The 16,536-nt window shown below is 36.0% G+C and overlaps 1 protein-coding gene across 2 annotated transcripts in view; it reads right to left on the bottom strand.

Annotated features, from left to right (window-relative positions):
• Positions 1 to 16,536, bottom strand: part of DPYD (dihydropyrimidine dehydrogenase) — a 788,358-nt gene that overhangs the window by 405,233 nt on the left and 366,589 nt on the right. For both annotated transcript variants that reach the window (XM_040626997.1, XM_008697678.2), the window contains exon 11: positions 12,065 to 12,275. In XM_040626997.1, coding sequence (XP_040482931.1) covers positions 12,065 to 12,275 — 211 coding nt within the window. The remainder of the gene's footprint in view (positions 1 to 12,064; positions 12,276 to 16,536) is intronic.

Raw genomic sequence — 16,536 nt, 5'->3', positions numbered from 1 at the left:
ATATGGAGAGAAGGAAGAGAAGGAGCCAAAATGGACACACATATTTCTATCTTCCCTCTGTGTATGAGGAAAACAAATTTAACCAGCATACCCCTTTAGATTTCTAGCATCCACCAACTTTTGAATAAAATTCAGATACCTTAACCTAACATTGAAAACATTTTGTGAATTAGCAATGACATGTTTTTCCACCTTTACAGTTTCTCATTACGATCTAGCCAAAGCGACTACTCCATGTATCTATCTACCTGTTCACTGTGCTAAAATGTGTTTTCCCTATTTCTGTTCTCTTAGGTCCTGCCCCATCCTCATCTCCACTACAAATGCCATTGCTTCCACAAAACCTTCTTGATTCTTACAGCTGGAAGTCATCTCTCCACCCTGAGTGTTACACTAACAGGTTATCTGTTTCTCCTTGTGTCACTATATAATGGCATTTTTATTTAGGTGCATTTTTCTCCCTCTATTAGACTGAAAGCTCCATTAGACAGGGACGATGTACTCATTTTTGTGTACCCAGGAGAACCTAACACAGAACCCAATATACTTAGCAAATACAGAAGGAAAGAATGGGAAATAAGGTCCTACAAGTGGGTAGGAGGGAGATTAAAAGGGTGTCAAAATTAAATTGAGGTATTTGGTTTCAATCCCATCATGGGTGTGTGTGGGGGGATTAATTTTAGATGATAACGTATGAGAATAATGCCGTGATACTAGTGAGGTAGAAGTTCATTTGACAGCAGTGTGCAAATATAGGGAAAAATACTGGGCCATATCAAACCAAGTGATTTGTCAATACACTTTTCAGAGGACTTGGAAAATCACTGGTATTTGTCAAGCATGTAGTGCATAATAGGCTTGACACTCTTTCATGTACTTGTATATAAAAATAAATGGCTAGTAAATAAAGGTCTTTTGAAAACACTTAAAAGAGATCCATAATTACAAAATATAAGTATGGCTAGCATGAAAAAAAGGTTGGCATTAGTCTGTATAAACATTGGGTGGGACCTCTGAATGGATGTTAATATTAATGCTGGCCTTCTCCTCTAGTAATGCCAGCACATTTGAGACACCTAATAAATTACATGTACATATTCCATTTTAATTGAGTAGCTTCCATATTTGGGAGATAGATATTAAATATGATTCAATGTAATTTTCTAATTTATACAATTAAAACTTACACTTTTGCAGGTCAATGACTTACTTAACCAAAGACTATCTTAAATTAGATATTCTTAAATTTTCATTTTGTGCTTTGAGCCAAAAATACAAATGCAAAGTCACTAACAACAAAACAATCTGCAACACAAAATACATATTACTAAGAACATTAGTATAAAATATGCATCATTACTTTATAATTTAACTAAATTTTACATCTTGATTTAACATTGCATAGCAACTTAGTGTAGTTTAATATTTCATATGAATATTAGGTTTCAGAATAAGCTTTTAGTACATCATAGCTAACTAGTATTTAAAAGACGAATATAATAGGCCATGGTCAAAAAAGCCCCGGACATCTATTATATTCACTATATGTTGAATACTGTCGGCTATGTCTTATGATTTCTGTTCTCTGAAACAATTATGTTATTTTTCCATTTTCTACCTTCTTTCCCCAGCAAAAGTTGTTTCATGCCGCTGCTCTACCTCTTGAATGTAATCTTTGATTTGATGGAAAACTACTGATTTATCCACTGTCTCCCTGTAAGAATGCATATGATATCAACCACTAGTGAAACCTGGAAAATGAAGATAAGGGAAAGCTCTGAACAGAGCTATTCACTGGGGAAACAAACCTGTTCCTATGCAGTTATTAGAGGGAAGTAAAATAATTACAGAAATATCATGTTGTACTTCAAATGGATGTCTAAGGTGGTTTTAAGTGATGTGACGTTATTCCAAATCACTTTTAACACTTATCAGTCTGACCTCCTTCCTCATCACCTCCACCCTTTTAAAATCATTCCAAAGAAAGCTCTGCAAAGGTTCCATTATTTTGGCTGCTTATTCTGCAGAAATGCCAGTACTTGCATTGGATTCCACCACTTCATCCTCATTTCCAGCCAGAAAAGTATCTGATAATTAGGGAAATTTTTAGGAAAACATATTCAGTTTTACTATTGGGTTCCTGAGAATGCTTCTTGCCCAAAATATAGTTGAAAGCAAGACAATGTATAGGGAAGACTAAAAAGAAGTCATTCTCATCATGGGGCCAAACATTACTAAGGAGATATTAATGTTTTATCACTCAGGCATTATAAAATGAAATGGTAGCTTAAGGAACCACACACATCAGTAAAAGAGCAAAGGTACAGAATCACTGGAATAAAGGTGTCTAGACACAATGTCCTCCTTGAGATATTTACCATCTGAAAAGCAGTGGTAACACAAATTGATTTTTCCTTTCATAATGTGGTAGGTGAGATGTTTCTGGAATTCCAGAAGAAATGCCACATATCCTGTCTTATCAAACTTTTAAGAAGATGTTATCCAAACTACAGGCTATGACAGCTTTCATTCTTTAATTCAATAAAAGAGTAGCACTGTTCTAGGTACTGGGTTATGACCATTAAAAAAACAAGACAAGTGATATGCAACGATTCCCAGTGTCTGTTTTCCATCATTCTCTATTTCCTAAGTTCTAGTCCCGTTTCCTGTTGAATGGGTGAGTAAATCCAAATGCAACACGTCACCGTTTCCCTCAGATCTGCTCCATCTGCTGCGTTCCCAAATGCTATCAGCATTATGAACATCTGATCAAACTACCACGCTAGATACTCCACATGCAACCTTTTTAATCAAACAAATGACCAAACCATGACTCTTCTATTTAAGAAATATGTCTTGTTCTCAATGTTCTTTTGGAGTTCTACCTACTTTACCTTAATCTGGGCCGTAATCAGTAGCCACCTAAACTAACAAAACAATCTTTTAATTGGTTTCACTGATACTACTCTATTTTGATTCCAGGCCATCCTTCTTTTTTTTTTAACATGGCTGCCCCTGTGGAGCAACATGCTTCTTTCATACTCCTGATGCCTCTTTCCATGTGGGGAAACAATCATTGTTACAACACTCATGGTGTCTCTCTGTATCTTACCTGTCTTCAAAAAACTGAAATTAGTAATCATAATTCGTGAATCTGGAAGGAGAAATTAGGCATACACAACTCATTTCGTCATGCGATAGCTTTGGGAGTTGTCCATTTGGGCACAGGTTCTCTCTCTTCCTTAGAACCGACAATCCCACTAGGGTACTTTCCCATTAAGGGATCTATATTGTGGGATCACACCCACGATTGCCTAATTCAGGTGTCAATACCAGAAAACACACTGCCTTCTGATATGAACCACCTCAAAGACGATTTCATGGTTTCTAATTCCCAATTATTTGGAGAATACACAAACGGTACAAAATCCAAGCACCTATCAGTATTATCTCATTAATAATAAAGATCTCGCCCATGTCTAAACCATCCATTTGTCACGTGGATGTCTATAGAATACAATTCAAAATCCCTAGTTTAGCATATAAGTACCTGAGTCCACATAAGCTTGTAGCCAAATTTCCTGCCATCTTATCCCTGTCCATGTCCCACCCTTATTTTATCATACATTATCTGCTCCAGCTAAACAGAATTTCTCACCATTGTCTGGTCACATGAAACCATCTGTCAGCTTACACTTCTGTGTATGATATTCCCTCTAACAGGGAAACTCCTACTGAAGCTCTAATACCCAGTCCAAATGTAATCTCAAAATTAGCACATCATGTTGCAATGTATGTATGTACATGCCTGTTTCTCTCACTAACCTATGGACCTCTGAAGTGCAAAGACTCTCTTATTCATATTTGTATTCCTAGCACCTGGCCAGTGCATATAACATAGTTGGACACTAAGAAATATTTGCTCCATGATGAATCATGAGAGAATGAATGGTAAAAATTGTAAAATAAAAAGTTCAATTTTAGAAATAAAAATGGAAAATTCAGACTTCATTTATAAAGATGAGAACATGCATGAAATAAGTAGGCTGATGACAACTTTCAAAAGACATGATTTTTTATATATATAGCTTTTTAAGATCACTGTAAAATGACTGCTTTATCTAACAGTGTGGTGTTGAACAGTTGCATAATCTCCCTGGGGCTCCCTCCCTTCCACCCCCATTCCACCTGGAAACTCCCACATACCCCTCAAAGTTCAATTTACAACCCACTTCCTCTAGGAAGCTTCCCTGAACCCTCAGACTGTTCTGTGCTTCCCTCCAGCACAATTTATCGTCACCGTGCATCTCCCCTGTTAAACTGCATTCCTGGAGACAAGGTTTGCATTGGCCTTTTCATCACTTTATCCCTAGAACCTAAGTTCAGTGCCTGGAATAGCAGGCTATCAGAGGTTATTAGTTAAACAAATAAGCCTGTGAAATGAGGGGACTAGAATATATGATTTCTGAAGGCCGTTCCAGCATGTTTGGAAATAGGAAGAAAAGTCCCATGCAAGTTACTGTGTTGCAATGTGTCTGGTAAGTTACACTGGACTGACAAGTTTAGTTATCAGTTCTAGCTCATCTATTCTCAGTTCTATTAATCATTAGTAAAGCCCTTGGTCTAACGTTTGTGCCATCAACCAAAAAGTTCTCTTGTCTCCAAGGAAGCCAGTATTCCACAATCTGTTCTTTGAAACTTTGTTGCAAGTATTTCTGTTTATTAAAAAAAAAATGCATACAACAGTGAAAATCTGACCAATTATGGCATAGTCTCAACTCAGTATCCATTCCTTCCCCCTCCTCTTTATTTTTGGTAAGGGAGAAGAGGAATTATGTAAGCTGAAGGCCACAAAGAGTAGACAACTGTTCAAAGAAAATTTGCTCAATCTCTAAGTGCAGCCAGTAGCTTCTGGAGGAGATGTTTTATTGTTCGAAAGTGGAAGACACTAATTTAAAGGGAGGGGGAGTTATTAAGATGGCATAGTGTTTCCAACTCCCTCAATGAGTTACCATAATAAGGAATAAAACAAGTAAAACATAGTGATGCTATGTCTTTTAAAGTGCAGATAACTATTATTAATAGGCTTATCTAGTGCTCACTTAAAAGACTTTTTCCTTGGTTTTCTTCAACACCTAAGTAATTGAGGAAAATGGACACATCTGAAAAATTCCTGAACGTCTGCATTGTCAGGGTTTCGTGCCCACCATTTCTTGCCGAACTGGCAATTTCTAGCTCTGACTTAGGCCAGAATAAGGCACATTAACCCACGGCCTGCATTTTTTCTCAGTACAGGGGCAAGTGAATCAAAGCTACACTCGATGCTGCTATTGGCAGAATCTTTGATTTACCGCACAAGGTGTTAAAAAGCTTTCTGAGAGCTTTCCAATAAAAGGAACTGGTAAGTGATTTAAAAAATCTTTCCCCCCCCAAAACCCTCCCTTTATGAAACTAATTGTAATTAATGACACCAAGGGAGTTGGTTTCTGAGGGTTTCACTAGAGATTCAGAGCTAGGCTTTGTGTTTTCTTGTTATTTCTAGCAACATAAAGAAAATGTAGGCACTGGGTGTAGTATATAAACTCCTTTCCTAGAAGGGCCACACATTCCTTGCTATACCCAGAGAGTTCAGTCACTTTGTCATTTGCTCTCTGGAGCAGTGCCATGTAGCACTATGCTGAGTCAGCTTTATTGCCACCATTCATCCTATCTCTTCCTTCCAAAAATATGGTTTTTTAACCTTAATTATGTCATCCCATAATTTTCAAGCACTTAAAACTCAAACTTAGTATCCTCAAAAGTGCCCCTCTCTTTCCTTAAAAGTAACAATGATCAGTCAAACAAAAATTAAACAAATGAAAAACTGGCCCAATTTCACCATTTTTAAGAGGAAAAAAGTTATTAAAAATCCTTTGTTCTTTAAATATCTGATTTAGGGGCACCTGGGTGGTGCAGTTAGTTAAGTGTCTGACTTTGTTTGGCTTGGGTCATGACCTCAGGGTCCTGAGATCGAGCCCCCTGTCGCTCCATGCTCAGCAGTTTGCTTGAGTCCTCTCTCCCTCTCCCTGCCCCTCCCACTTGTGTTCTCTCTCTCTTTCTTTCTTTCTTTTTTTTTTTTTTAAGATTTTATTTACTTATTTGACAGAGAGAGAGACAGCCAGAGAGAGGGGGAACACAAGCAGGGGGAGTGGGAGAGGAAGAAGCAGGCTCCCAGCGGAGGAGCCTGATGTGGGGCTCGATCCCATAACGCCAGGATCACACCCTGAGCCAAAGGCAGATGCTTAATGACTGAGCCACCCAGGCGCCCCTCTTTCTCTCTCTCTAACATGAATACATAAATCTTAAAAAAAAAAAAAACAAAACAAAAAAAAACACCTGATTTGCAGAAACTCAAAATGGGGATTTCTAACTACTAAAAATTAACTGAAAGGAAATTTCATTCCCTTTGATGGTATGAAAAAGATCAGAATTGATAATAAAACACTTCAACAGTTACAGACCGTACAATCTTCTTCTGCAAAAAACAAACCAAATATATGAAACTTTCTCATATTTAAAAAATCATAAACGCAAAAGCATGTGCTTTACTTATTTACAAAGACATGTCCACAGAATCTGCAAGTTCCCAGATGAAGTCCTGATTTTCAAATGCTGTTTTTCCTAGACAACATTCATACTATCACAAGGGTGTAGTACAACTCAATTTAATTATTAATATACATTTTGTTACATAAGGATAATAACATCTAGGAGATGCTACTATATGCCAGGCATATATTTAAGTGAATTACATATATTATTAATTTATTCTTAAAATAACTCGAGAAGGTAGATACTATAATCACCCCCCTTCAAAGATCAGGACCATGAAGTACACAGAGACTAAGGGAGCCAGGTTTCCAGCTGAGCAGCCTGGCTTCAGAACCCCTGCTCTAAGCTGCTACACCAGAAGGCCTCTAATTAGTGTAATATTTATTGGATTATAAAGAATGCAGCAATTTATGCCAAAACAGAAAAAGAAATCAATAGCAATAGAAAAACAGAACTGTTTCTAACTTTTATATTTCCTAAAATAAGAAATAAACCAAACCGGCCCCATAATAGGAAAAGATGACAAATAGGTGTAGTAAAATTAATACCTTAACATGGATCAAGTCAAGTCAAATACACAACTGTATATTATCCATCTACTATAGGTACACTAATATGTTGACTACTATTAGGACTACAACTTCCTATAAAGGTACAATCTTTGTGTTTTGGGGGTTTACAACCTAATTGGAAGATAAATTGCAATACGTTCTGGAAGATCAAAGCACACAGCTCTTTTTAAAGTCAACATTTCAAAAAATGAGAGGATGGCTGTGGTGCAGGGTATGGAAGGGGCACAGAGGTCATGGCATGGGCTAGAGTGCCTTCCTTCAGTTGTCTGGAAGCATATTCAGAGCCACATAAAATTATGTCATCTGGATCTGCTGGGAAGGTGAGGACAAGGCCAACTGTTAATAACTCCATTGGAAAAATGAAGCTGCGAGGTTTGTGAAAATGGTAACCATCATCCTCATCAATTCCAAACTAACAGAAAAGATATACACACTTCCACAACTGGTCATTTGGTTCCAAGCAAAAAGAGAAGGGAAGCTAAACTTAGAATAAGCAAGGAGTCTCTTAAACCTGAGATTGTCCAAACAAACAAAAAAGAGAGAAAATTCAATTCCATAAACATTGACATTGGTGTTTAGCAGGAGACTTCAATGTATCACAAAATACATATTGTTGAAATAAATAAATGTTTTAAAATTTCCACTGAAGGGCGATGTTTGTGGACTAGAAATGTCAGTAGAGGTAGCTTGTACTTAATTTACTGACAGGCTTTAAAAAAAAGTCTTGAACAATAAAATCCCAATTTAATGGGATTTGGAATCCTGCATACTTAGAGAGAATGGTGAGAATTTTTAAAAGGTGGAACCACTCTTAGTTTTAAACAGGAAAGATATCAAATAAGGCTGAGACTTTATTATCTCAATCAAATTAGAAATCAAACACCACATTGCCTTTAGAATTTGGGACAGTAGTTAATGAAGGATTCAATTAAATTGTGCTCCTAATAAGCACATATATATTCCATGCAGAGGGATAATACAGAGTCTTTTGTTCCTATTTTTCCACTCACTGCTAGAACCCAAAAAATGAAATAGAAATAAAATAGAATTAAAAAAAAAAGAAATAAAATAGAATTAGATAAAATAATAATGATCACTCATAAATGTTATTAGCCTTGGTAGCAATGAAATAATCAGCAACTATAATCCAAGGATATTACCCATATTTGTTTTATAAATTTGGTATACTTTTCTATAAGCTTTGAGGCATTCACCATTTTTACAACAGGAAGTATTTATTACAGATATATTGGGTGCTTAATACTAAATAAAGTTATTTTATATTCTTTGTGAGACACACAAATTAAAGGACTTGCAAAAGTAACACATATATATGAGGGAAAAAAACCCTGAGATTAAAAATTTAATTTCCTTGATATTTCCCAATTTAGGTTACCTTTACAAATACATGGTATTGATATAATTGAAATGCTACAAGTATTTTCATTTAAAATATTGTAGTCAGAGAATGCTGAGAATATGTAATCACCATACTTTATATGTACTCTGTCAAGGTTATTTCATTCCTTGAATTCTTCAGCATATATCTATATAATGCATTCACCAAGGACTTTCTGAATTACCAGTATGGAATCCACCTGTGAGAAGATACTGGGTGGAATAATCCTACAAGGAAGAGTGGGAGATAAAGCTGTATACATAGTATATATAAAGCCATTTGCTGGAGTTAGCTAAAGAGTAGGGCTTCATCCTACAGTACAGAGTAACATTGGTGAATTTAATGAAAAGAAAAACTGGAATTAGATATTTGAATCTGGGATAACATTTTGAACTTTAGTGATGGGAGAACTACAGTACCATTTAAATAGCGGCAAAGTTGAGGCGCGATCTGCCTTAGGGGGAAACTCATGAAGTGATCGTTCCTTATTTTGTACACATGTCTCTAAGTGTATTATTCTTCACTTGGTAAAACAATTATTTGTTTAAAAGTCTGCCTCCTGCCCCAGTCTGTGAGGTTTTTAAGTAAAAGGAATAGCTCATTCACCCTAGAACTCTCCAGAATACAACTTAGTACCTGGCATTCATCAGATACTGAGTAAATGTTCGTTACATGCATGGCATATAACAAAGGATGAAATGTCTTCTGAGACATGGAGTGGAGAAAGAGATTTTGGAGCCAGTTACACAGAAGTGAAATAGTGTCTACTGTAAGTCTAGTCTCGACCCAGCACACCAAAGTTGTTTACTAAGTCTTTCTTACTGGACTGAATGTGTGTATGAATAATAAATGAATTAAAGAGGTGATCAGTTCACTGAAGGAATAAATATATTAAGAGAAAAACAGGTAAAGTCTGAACGTGGGAAAATACTAGAAAGTAATAAGCTAGAGGAAGAAAAGTACTCAGTGATATGCTCAGGAGAGGAATAGTTAAAAGAAAAAACAACAAGTAAATGGAGTGTCATAAACAATAATAATGTGTTACATTTCCAAGGCACTTTCATGTTACTTCATTTTAATTCTGACAACAGTCCTGAAAGGTAGAGGGAGAAGGTTTTATTATGCTTGTTTTTTTTATAGAGGAAGAAGCTGAGGCTCAGAAAGGTTAAGTGACTTAGAGAGAGCATTTCAAACAGAAAGAAATATTTAACATTGTCAAATGCGGAAAATAGAATGAGGAAAGAGAAAATGTCATGGAGTTTGGCATGCAGTTTATTGAAACCTGTGCAAAGTGAAGTTGGGAAGGAGGGAAGAGGGGGCTGGAAAGGCAGGTCGATGGTTTGAGAAAGGTGTTATAGATAAATATGTTAAATCACATAGTATCACATGCGATGATCATAAAAGTGTCGCACATAAATCGCATCACATACGTATCAAGATGGAACAAGATTTAAGGTAGAAGAGGGAGACATGCACAGTTTCTCTTCTTACCTAAATGGACAACTAGCTTCCTGTAAACTGATTTTCACTATTGCTAATATGTGTGTGCATATGAAAACTTGCTGACTTCGAAATTACTTAAAAAAATTTTAAATGCCATTTGGGGAAGATCTTCTCGGTAAAATTCTAACAATTACTGATTCCCTGTGACCCTTACTTTAATGTTTTCCATTCAAAAAAGAGTACTGAAAACATTTAGAGGGGAGGAGCGGCATGAATGCTATTTCACCTTCCAGTGCTTCCAGCTCCCCTCTCACTTAGAAAGTAGTTTCTTATTGATGCAAACATTGAAAGGCCCTGGAAAAGCAAGTAATTCTATTTAAGGATAATTTTTTCAAGCAATCTGTTATTTCAAGACAAGAGGAGGAGGGAAAAAAAAAGGAAAGTGAAGGACCATTTTTCCTTGATTTGTCTAAATGTATATGGGTAGTACGTGTGAAACACTGGAGGAAATGTGCAGTGATAAAATACAAAAATACATTCTGGAATGACTTTGTCAAACATGACGAGATCAAACTCTCTTGTACTTCGTATTTTAAATACTATGTTAAATCACTTTTCACGCACATGAGCCTAAGTTTTGCAAAAGCTGTTTTCTATGATCTGAGTCACATCTACTTAGGTTTGTTTAGGAAAAAATACATTTCTCTTAATATTGGAGATGTCAGTTGTGAAACATAAATTTAGATGGGTAAGCTAAATTAGTTCTTGATAAGTGAATCATCAACAGAATTGTTAGTTAAATATGATTCAACTTTTTACACAGTTTCTGGTAATGTGCCAAGTAGTAAGAATGGTATGATTTTTTAGATGATAGAATGCAATTCATGTGTTGTTCTTTTTTTTTTTTCCCTTCCTGTACCCAGTTAATGAATAAACAAACCACAAACCACACTGTGACTGTGCCTACATATCACAGAAATGTCTAGATGAAAAGTGACAAATTCAGGCCATCATCCAGCTATTTGGAAACATTTATCTTGATGACATTAAACATCTGGATGTTTCCAAATACCAAGATGTTTGATGTCCTGCAGATAAAATATCCTGATGACTGGCTGAATTTTTTACTTATCTATTGCATAGAAATGCCCATTTGCATTTTTCAGACACAAATGCAATTTTATTTCAGACACAAAATGTAATATTAGCACGGATATAGTAGGGAGTCATAGGAATTGTCAGGTTTCAAATTTTTGTTGTTATTGTTATTCATAATGAATTGCTGACGGGGATAAATGTCTTTTATTTTCCTTTCAGTAAATAAAAGAGTTAATCATCCTTTCAATGGGTGCATATTAAAAAGTAAAGAATCTGTAAAATGAGGACGCATAGGCACCTAAGCTTTCATCTAAAACAACCCACAAACACACGGAGTGTGGTGAAAATATAACACGAAATAGCTTTAATTGATTAACTTATTTTCAGTTGGAATATTATATGAAACATTTCCCTTTCTTATTATCTTTTTTTTTTCAAGCATTTTGTTCTTCTTTAGCTTGTCCATTTATGCCATCCAGGTGAAATGGAGGAGTTCAACTGTCTAATTTGATAATTTTGATGTTTCTAGTGATGGTTTGGCATGAGGATGGCAGTACACCTGAATTCTATTTTTGCCTATTCATTAGGTTTTAATTTGTCTGAATCATTGAAGATTGGCTGTTATAACTTCTCTGTCACATTTGTTACTCAAGATCTAATTGAAGAAAAAGGCCATTCTTATAGAGGAAATAGAAAAAAATTATTGCAAAACAGAATATGTATTTTGATTATCAGCTTAAAAGAAAGATTAATGTCATTTTCAATTCCCACCACTTTAAAAATAATTCTGTATAAGCACTAAATGCCATTTCTAAGCCTTTTAAATCCAGATTGCTTGGATTTCATACTAGAAGAAGAAAATGAATGTTAAAGTGAAAAACAATTCCCTGAAAGCTGGAAACTATTACGGCACTAAAATAACAGACAATTGCCTAACACATTTCAGCTCCCGACACTCTACCTGTAGGATCACTCAGAACTGAACCGAAGGCACTGATGACCACATCGGCTTTCAGACGGACTATCTCATCTTCATGTTCATGCCAGTTTCCAGTTTCATCTTGCTCTGTCCGAACAAATTGCACAGCAACAATTCTCCCTTCTTTTAATATAACCTTCCGTGGGGACAGGAAAGGCAAGAATTCACACTTTTTTTCCTTAGCAAGCTCCACCTAAAACAAAACAGAACAGAGAAAAACTTAAAAATGTTTCTTCTCCGTTGAATGTTTGGTTTTTAAATCAATTATACATGCTACAGCTTAGGATGGTTAAATCAACCTGAAGCCTTTTCTTTCACCAATGCTGAGGTTGAGTTTCAGTTATCAGCTATTTACATTTTGCAAATCACTGACTCAAGGGAGTCATTAAATTGATTGGAGTTGTCATATGGTAGTTTATAGAGCATGGCATCAACACAAGATATTTCTCAAGTTCTAGGGACTGCATGCCCCACAGTTGGTAAGGTTTTGGCTACAACAGCCAGGTTTTCCATAGGCTTTCATTTCTGTACGTGAAGTTCATTTTTTAATCATTCCATGCATGAAAATAAATACCTCTGATTATTACTGGGTTGCATATATCTAAACTGGAAATAAATCAATAAAGTGGGTGAGCCAATCTCGGCAAGTACGTGATTAAAATAGTAGGTAGGAGAAAAGAAGACTGAGAAACTCTGGAATCAAGAAATAAATAACATTTAATCTTACTTTCATAAAAATGCAAATGAAAAATTTAAGAAAGAGAAACAAGTATGCTCTTCTTGACAAATTCCTAGTTCTTCCACATCTATTAGCTCCTTTATTTTGCTATAAAATGGGACACCCTGGTTTTTGTTTTCACGCTCATAATGGGATGCTTATCAAGACAGAATGTTAATATTTACATATCTATTTATTTTTCCATTTACTGTTTTGGGGGGCATCCAGGCCTTTGTCAATGTAACCTTAACTAGTATGTTGAGTAGTCTTTTTCAAAAAAATTTACTACTGGAGAGGTTGAGGGGGTATCAAGTCTCATTCTTTCCCTCCCTCATGGAAGATAGGTGGGTTCTCAGTAGGACCCCGGACAGGTGAGGCTGAGAAGGTCGTGTGTGAGAGGCTTCAAACCAGGAGTTGTCAGGCAACATCAAGATGGAAAAATTGAGACATAAACTGACTTGCTCAATGTTGTGATCAAGCCATAAACTCACCTCTCAGAACTCTGTCCATAATTGGTGGCTCCAAACTTTGGCATGTATCAGAATCACCCAGAGGGCTTGTTAAAACAGATTGCATGGACCCACCCCCAGAATTTCTAGTTCTATAGGATCAGATAAGGCCTGAGGATTTGCATTTCTAACAAATTCCTAAGTGATGCTATGTTGCTGGTTTAGAAATGACAATTTGGGAACCACTGCTTTCCCAGACTATAGCTGACTAGCTCTGAACTTACTTGGTCTTCACCATGCATTCTCAATGAGTGTAATATCATCCATAAGGGAACAAAAACTGATTCTTGAGGAAGGAAAGCCTCTTAGATGTCATAATAATTTGTGACACCCCCCCCCATAAAAGCAGTAGTATATAAACAAATATATAGGGTATCTGTGGTATTAAAACTACAGTGTGTTTGTGTGTGTGTGTGGGGGGGGGGATGGTTAATTAGGGAAAAAAGTTTTAAAAGACTCCCCAGAGGGATAATTAAAAAACAAAACAAAACCAAAAAAACATGGGGCACCTGGGTGGCTCAGTCGATTAAGAGTTGGCCTTCGGCTCAGGTCATGATCCCAGGATCCTGGGATCAAACCTCAAGTTGGGCTCCCTGCTAGGCAGGGAAGTCTATTTCTCCCTCTGCCCCCTCGTGCTCTCTCTCTCTGCCGCTCACTCTCTGTCTCAAATAAATAAAATCTTAAAAAAACTGAGAAACACTGGTCGTTACTATATATTGGCACAGAACTATTCAGTCTATGTCTTATTTAAGATAAGTTATGAATATTGGCCTTAAAGCCTTAAAAATTAGACCATATAAATTATGATTGCACAATATTTCCCTCTTCTTTATAAAACAGATTACTGATACAAAAAATACTAGATATTGGTATGTCATGGGTACTAATATAAAAAAAATGGATCTCAAATTGTTTACACAGGAAAATTAGGGGTAAGTGGAATTGTATCAGGTTGGACATCTGCTTCCACTGCTTACTTGAGATAGTCACTAAATAAATCTCTCTGATCTTCAGGCTCCTTATATATAAAATGCGGATAATACCTAATTAGTTGGTATGTAGTGTTATTTAAAGCAATTTAGAAATATACAGCACCTAAAGCAGAACTTAACATATAGAAGATGCAAGTAAATGCTATTTACTTGTAGTTCCAATTCTTTGAATTCACTTCTCCCCCCCAATCATTCTTCAAACGACTCAACACCACTTAACACTGGATTATGATTCCAATAGAAAAGTGGCTCAAGAGCAAAGGTAAGAAAAAGAAAAGGCCAAGGAACCTTAGACTCCCCTTTAATTTTCTACAAAATAAACTGTATGATTTCTAGAAGGCAAACTATTCCTTGAATAGTTCTAATTACAAACTAAATATGGCTCCATACATAAGATATGTTTTCTGTATCACTTTTGTCACATTTGCGTAATGTAGCACCTTTTAACTCATCAATATAAACCAGTTTATTGTGTTTCAAAAATGTCAAGTGATGCTAAATTTTAATGATAATGCCAAACTTGATTGAATAACAACGACAAATGTTTATGGTTTGAATAAATCAATACATGATGCATATTTATAATAGTACTCTTTCCTGTGAAGGGCAGAAATAAAATCCTGAACTATGCTGCACATATTGGGAGAATGTCTCAGACTGATTTAGGGTCTATTTTGTCCCATTTTACTTTTTGTGTCTATTAATACTTAGGTAGTATGTATTATTCTAAGTAGATAATCTCATACACTTTTTGGCAAATTTGGCATTGAATTAAAACCAAATTGGGCACTGCAAGCAAATCGAAACTTTTAAAATAGGGGTGCCTGGGTGGCTCCGTAGTTAAGCGTCTGCCTTCGGCTCAGGGCGTGATTCCAGAGTTTAAAAAAACTTTAAAAATAATTATCAAAGATTTAATGCTTGAACATGCTTTAGTTGTATTATTACCATGGTTTTGACTTTTGAGGGCCTAAAAACTACATGCGGTTATGAACATAAAGAAATTGTATTTTAATATATCCTCAGCTCAAGTCATAATTTTCCATATGCAGTAGTATCAACTATGTGATAATACACAGCAGTTGAGGACTGTGAACAGTGGCCCCCACAAAGATTACGCTGAAATTCTACTTTTGAAACTTGACCTGTTCTATATTCTCTAAACATGTAAGACTAGACTACAGGGCAGCAGACATAAATCATACCACTTCCTGCTACTTTGCTATTAAGTAGCTATTTTTCATTTTATGCAAGAGATGGAAAAACTTTTAAAGGAAAGGCAGGAAGATATCACTTTAACATATGTATTTATATGGAAAATATTGATACTATATTGGGAAAAGAAGAGCTGAGATGGTAAGATTTTTTTTTTTTTTTTTGAGATGATAAGATTTATCTCAGTCAACAGGAAATATTAGGAAAATTAGAATTCAAAGTAAGTAAAGGTCATGTGTCAAGTGAAATATCCTTTGAGTTATTTGTGGACAACAGAGGAATTTACTTTCACTATTTAAGAAATCTAACAGGGGCGCCTGGGTGGCTCAGTCGTTAAGCATCTGCCTTTGGCTCAGGGCGTGATCCTGGAGTTCTGGGATCAAGCCCCACATCAGGCTCCTCCGCTGGGAGCCTGCTTCTTCCTCTCCCACTCCCCCTGCTTGTGTTCCCTCTCTCGCTGGCTGTCTCTATCTCTGTCAAATAAACAAATAAAATCTTAAAAAAAAAAAAAAGAAATCTAACAAGACAAAAATAACAACAATAAATACTTACATAGCAGGCATTATTATTATTATTATTATTACTTATTTATTTATTTTTTTTTTTTTTGAGAGAGAGAGAGAGAGAAGCCAGGGGAGGGGCAGAGGGAGAGAAAGAGAGAATCTTAAGCAGGCTCCATACCCATTGTGGAGCCTGACATGGGGCTTGACATGAGCCTCAATCTCAGGACCCTGAGATCATGACCTGAGCCACAAATCAAGAGTCAATGCTTAACTGACTGAGCCACCCAGGAGCCACCATAGCAGGTATTCTTTTAAGTGCTTTACATATGGCTAATTTAATTTTCAGACAGAAGATATAGTATGATACTTATATACTAGTTTTTTTTTTTTTTTTAAGTATTAAGCTTTAAACCAATGTTTCCTCCTTATTGTGGCTCAAAAAGCCAGTAACACACTGGGTATCATGATTTACAGCTTTAGCACCCAACCTCAGGCACTCTGCTGCTGGTTGTCCTCACAA

The sequence above is a fragment of the Ursus maritimus genome, unplaced genomic scaffold (assembly GCF_017311325.1).
Source record: "Ursus maritimus isolate PB19 unplaced genomic scaffold, ASM1731132v1 scaffold_12, whole genome shotgun sequence".
Classification (NCBI taxonomy): domain Eukaryota; kingdom Metazoa; phylum Chordata; class Mammalia; order Carnivora; family Ursidae; genus Ursus; species Ursus maritimus.
The sequence above is the reverse complement of the archived record's forward strand: the minus strand, read 5'-3'. Positions and strand labels throughout refer to the sequence as shown.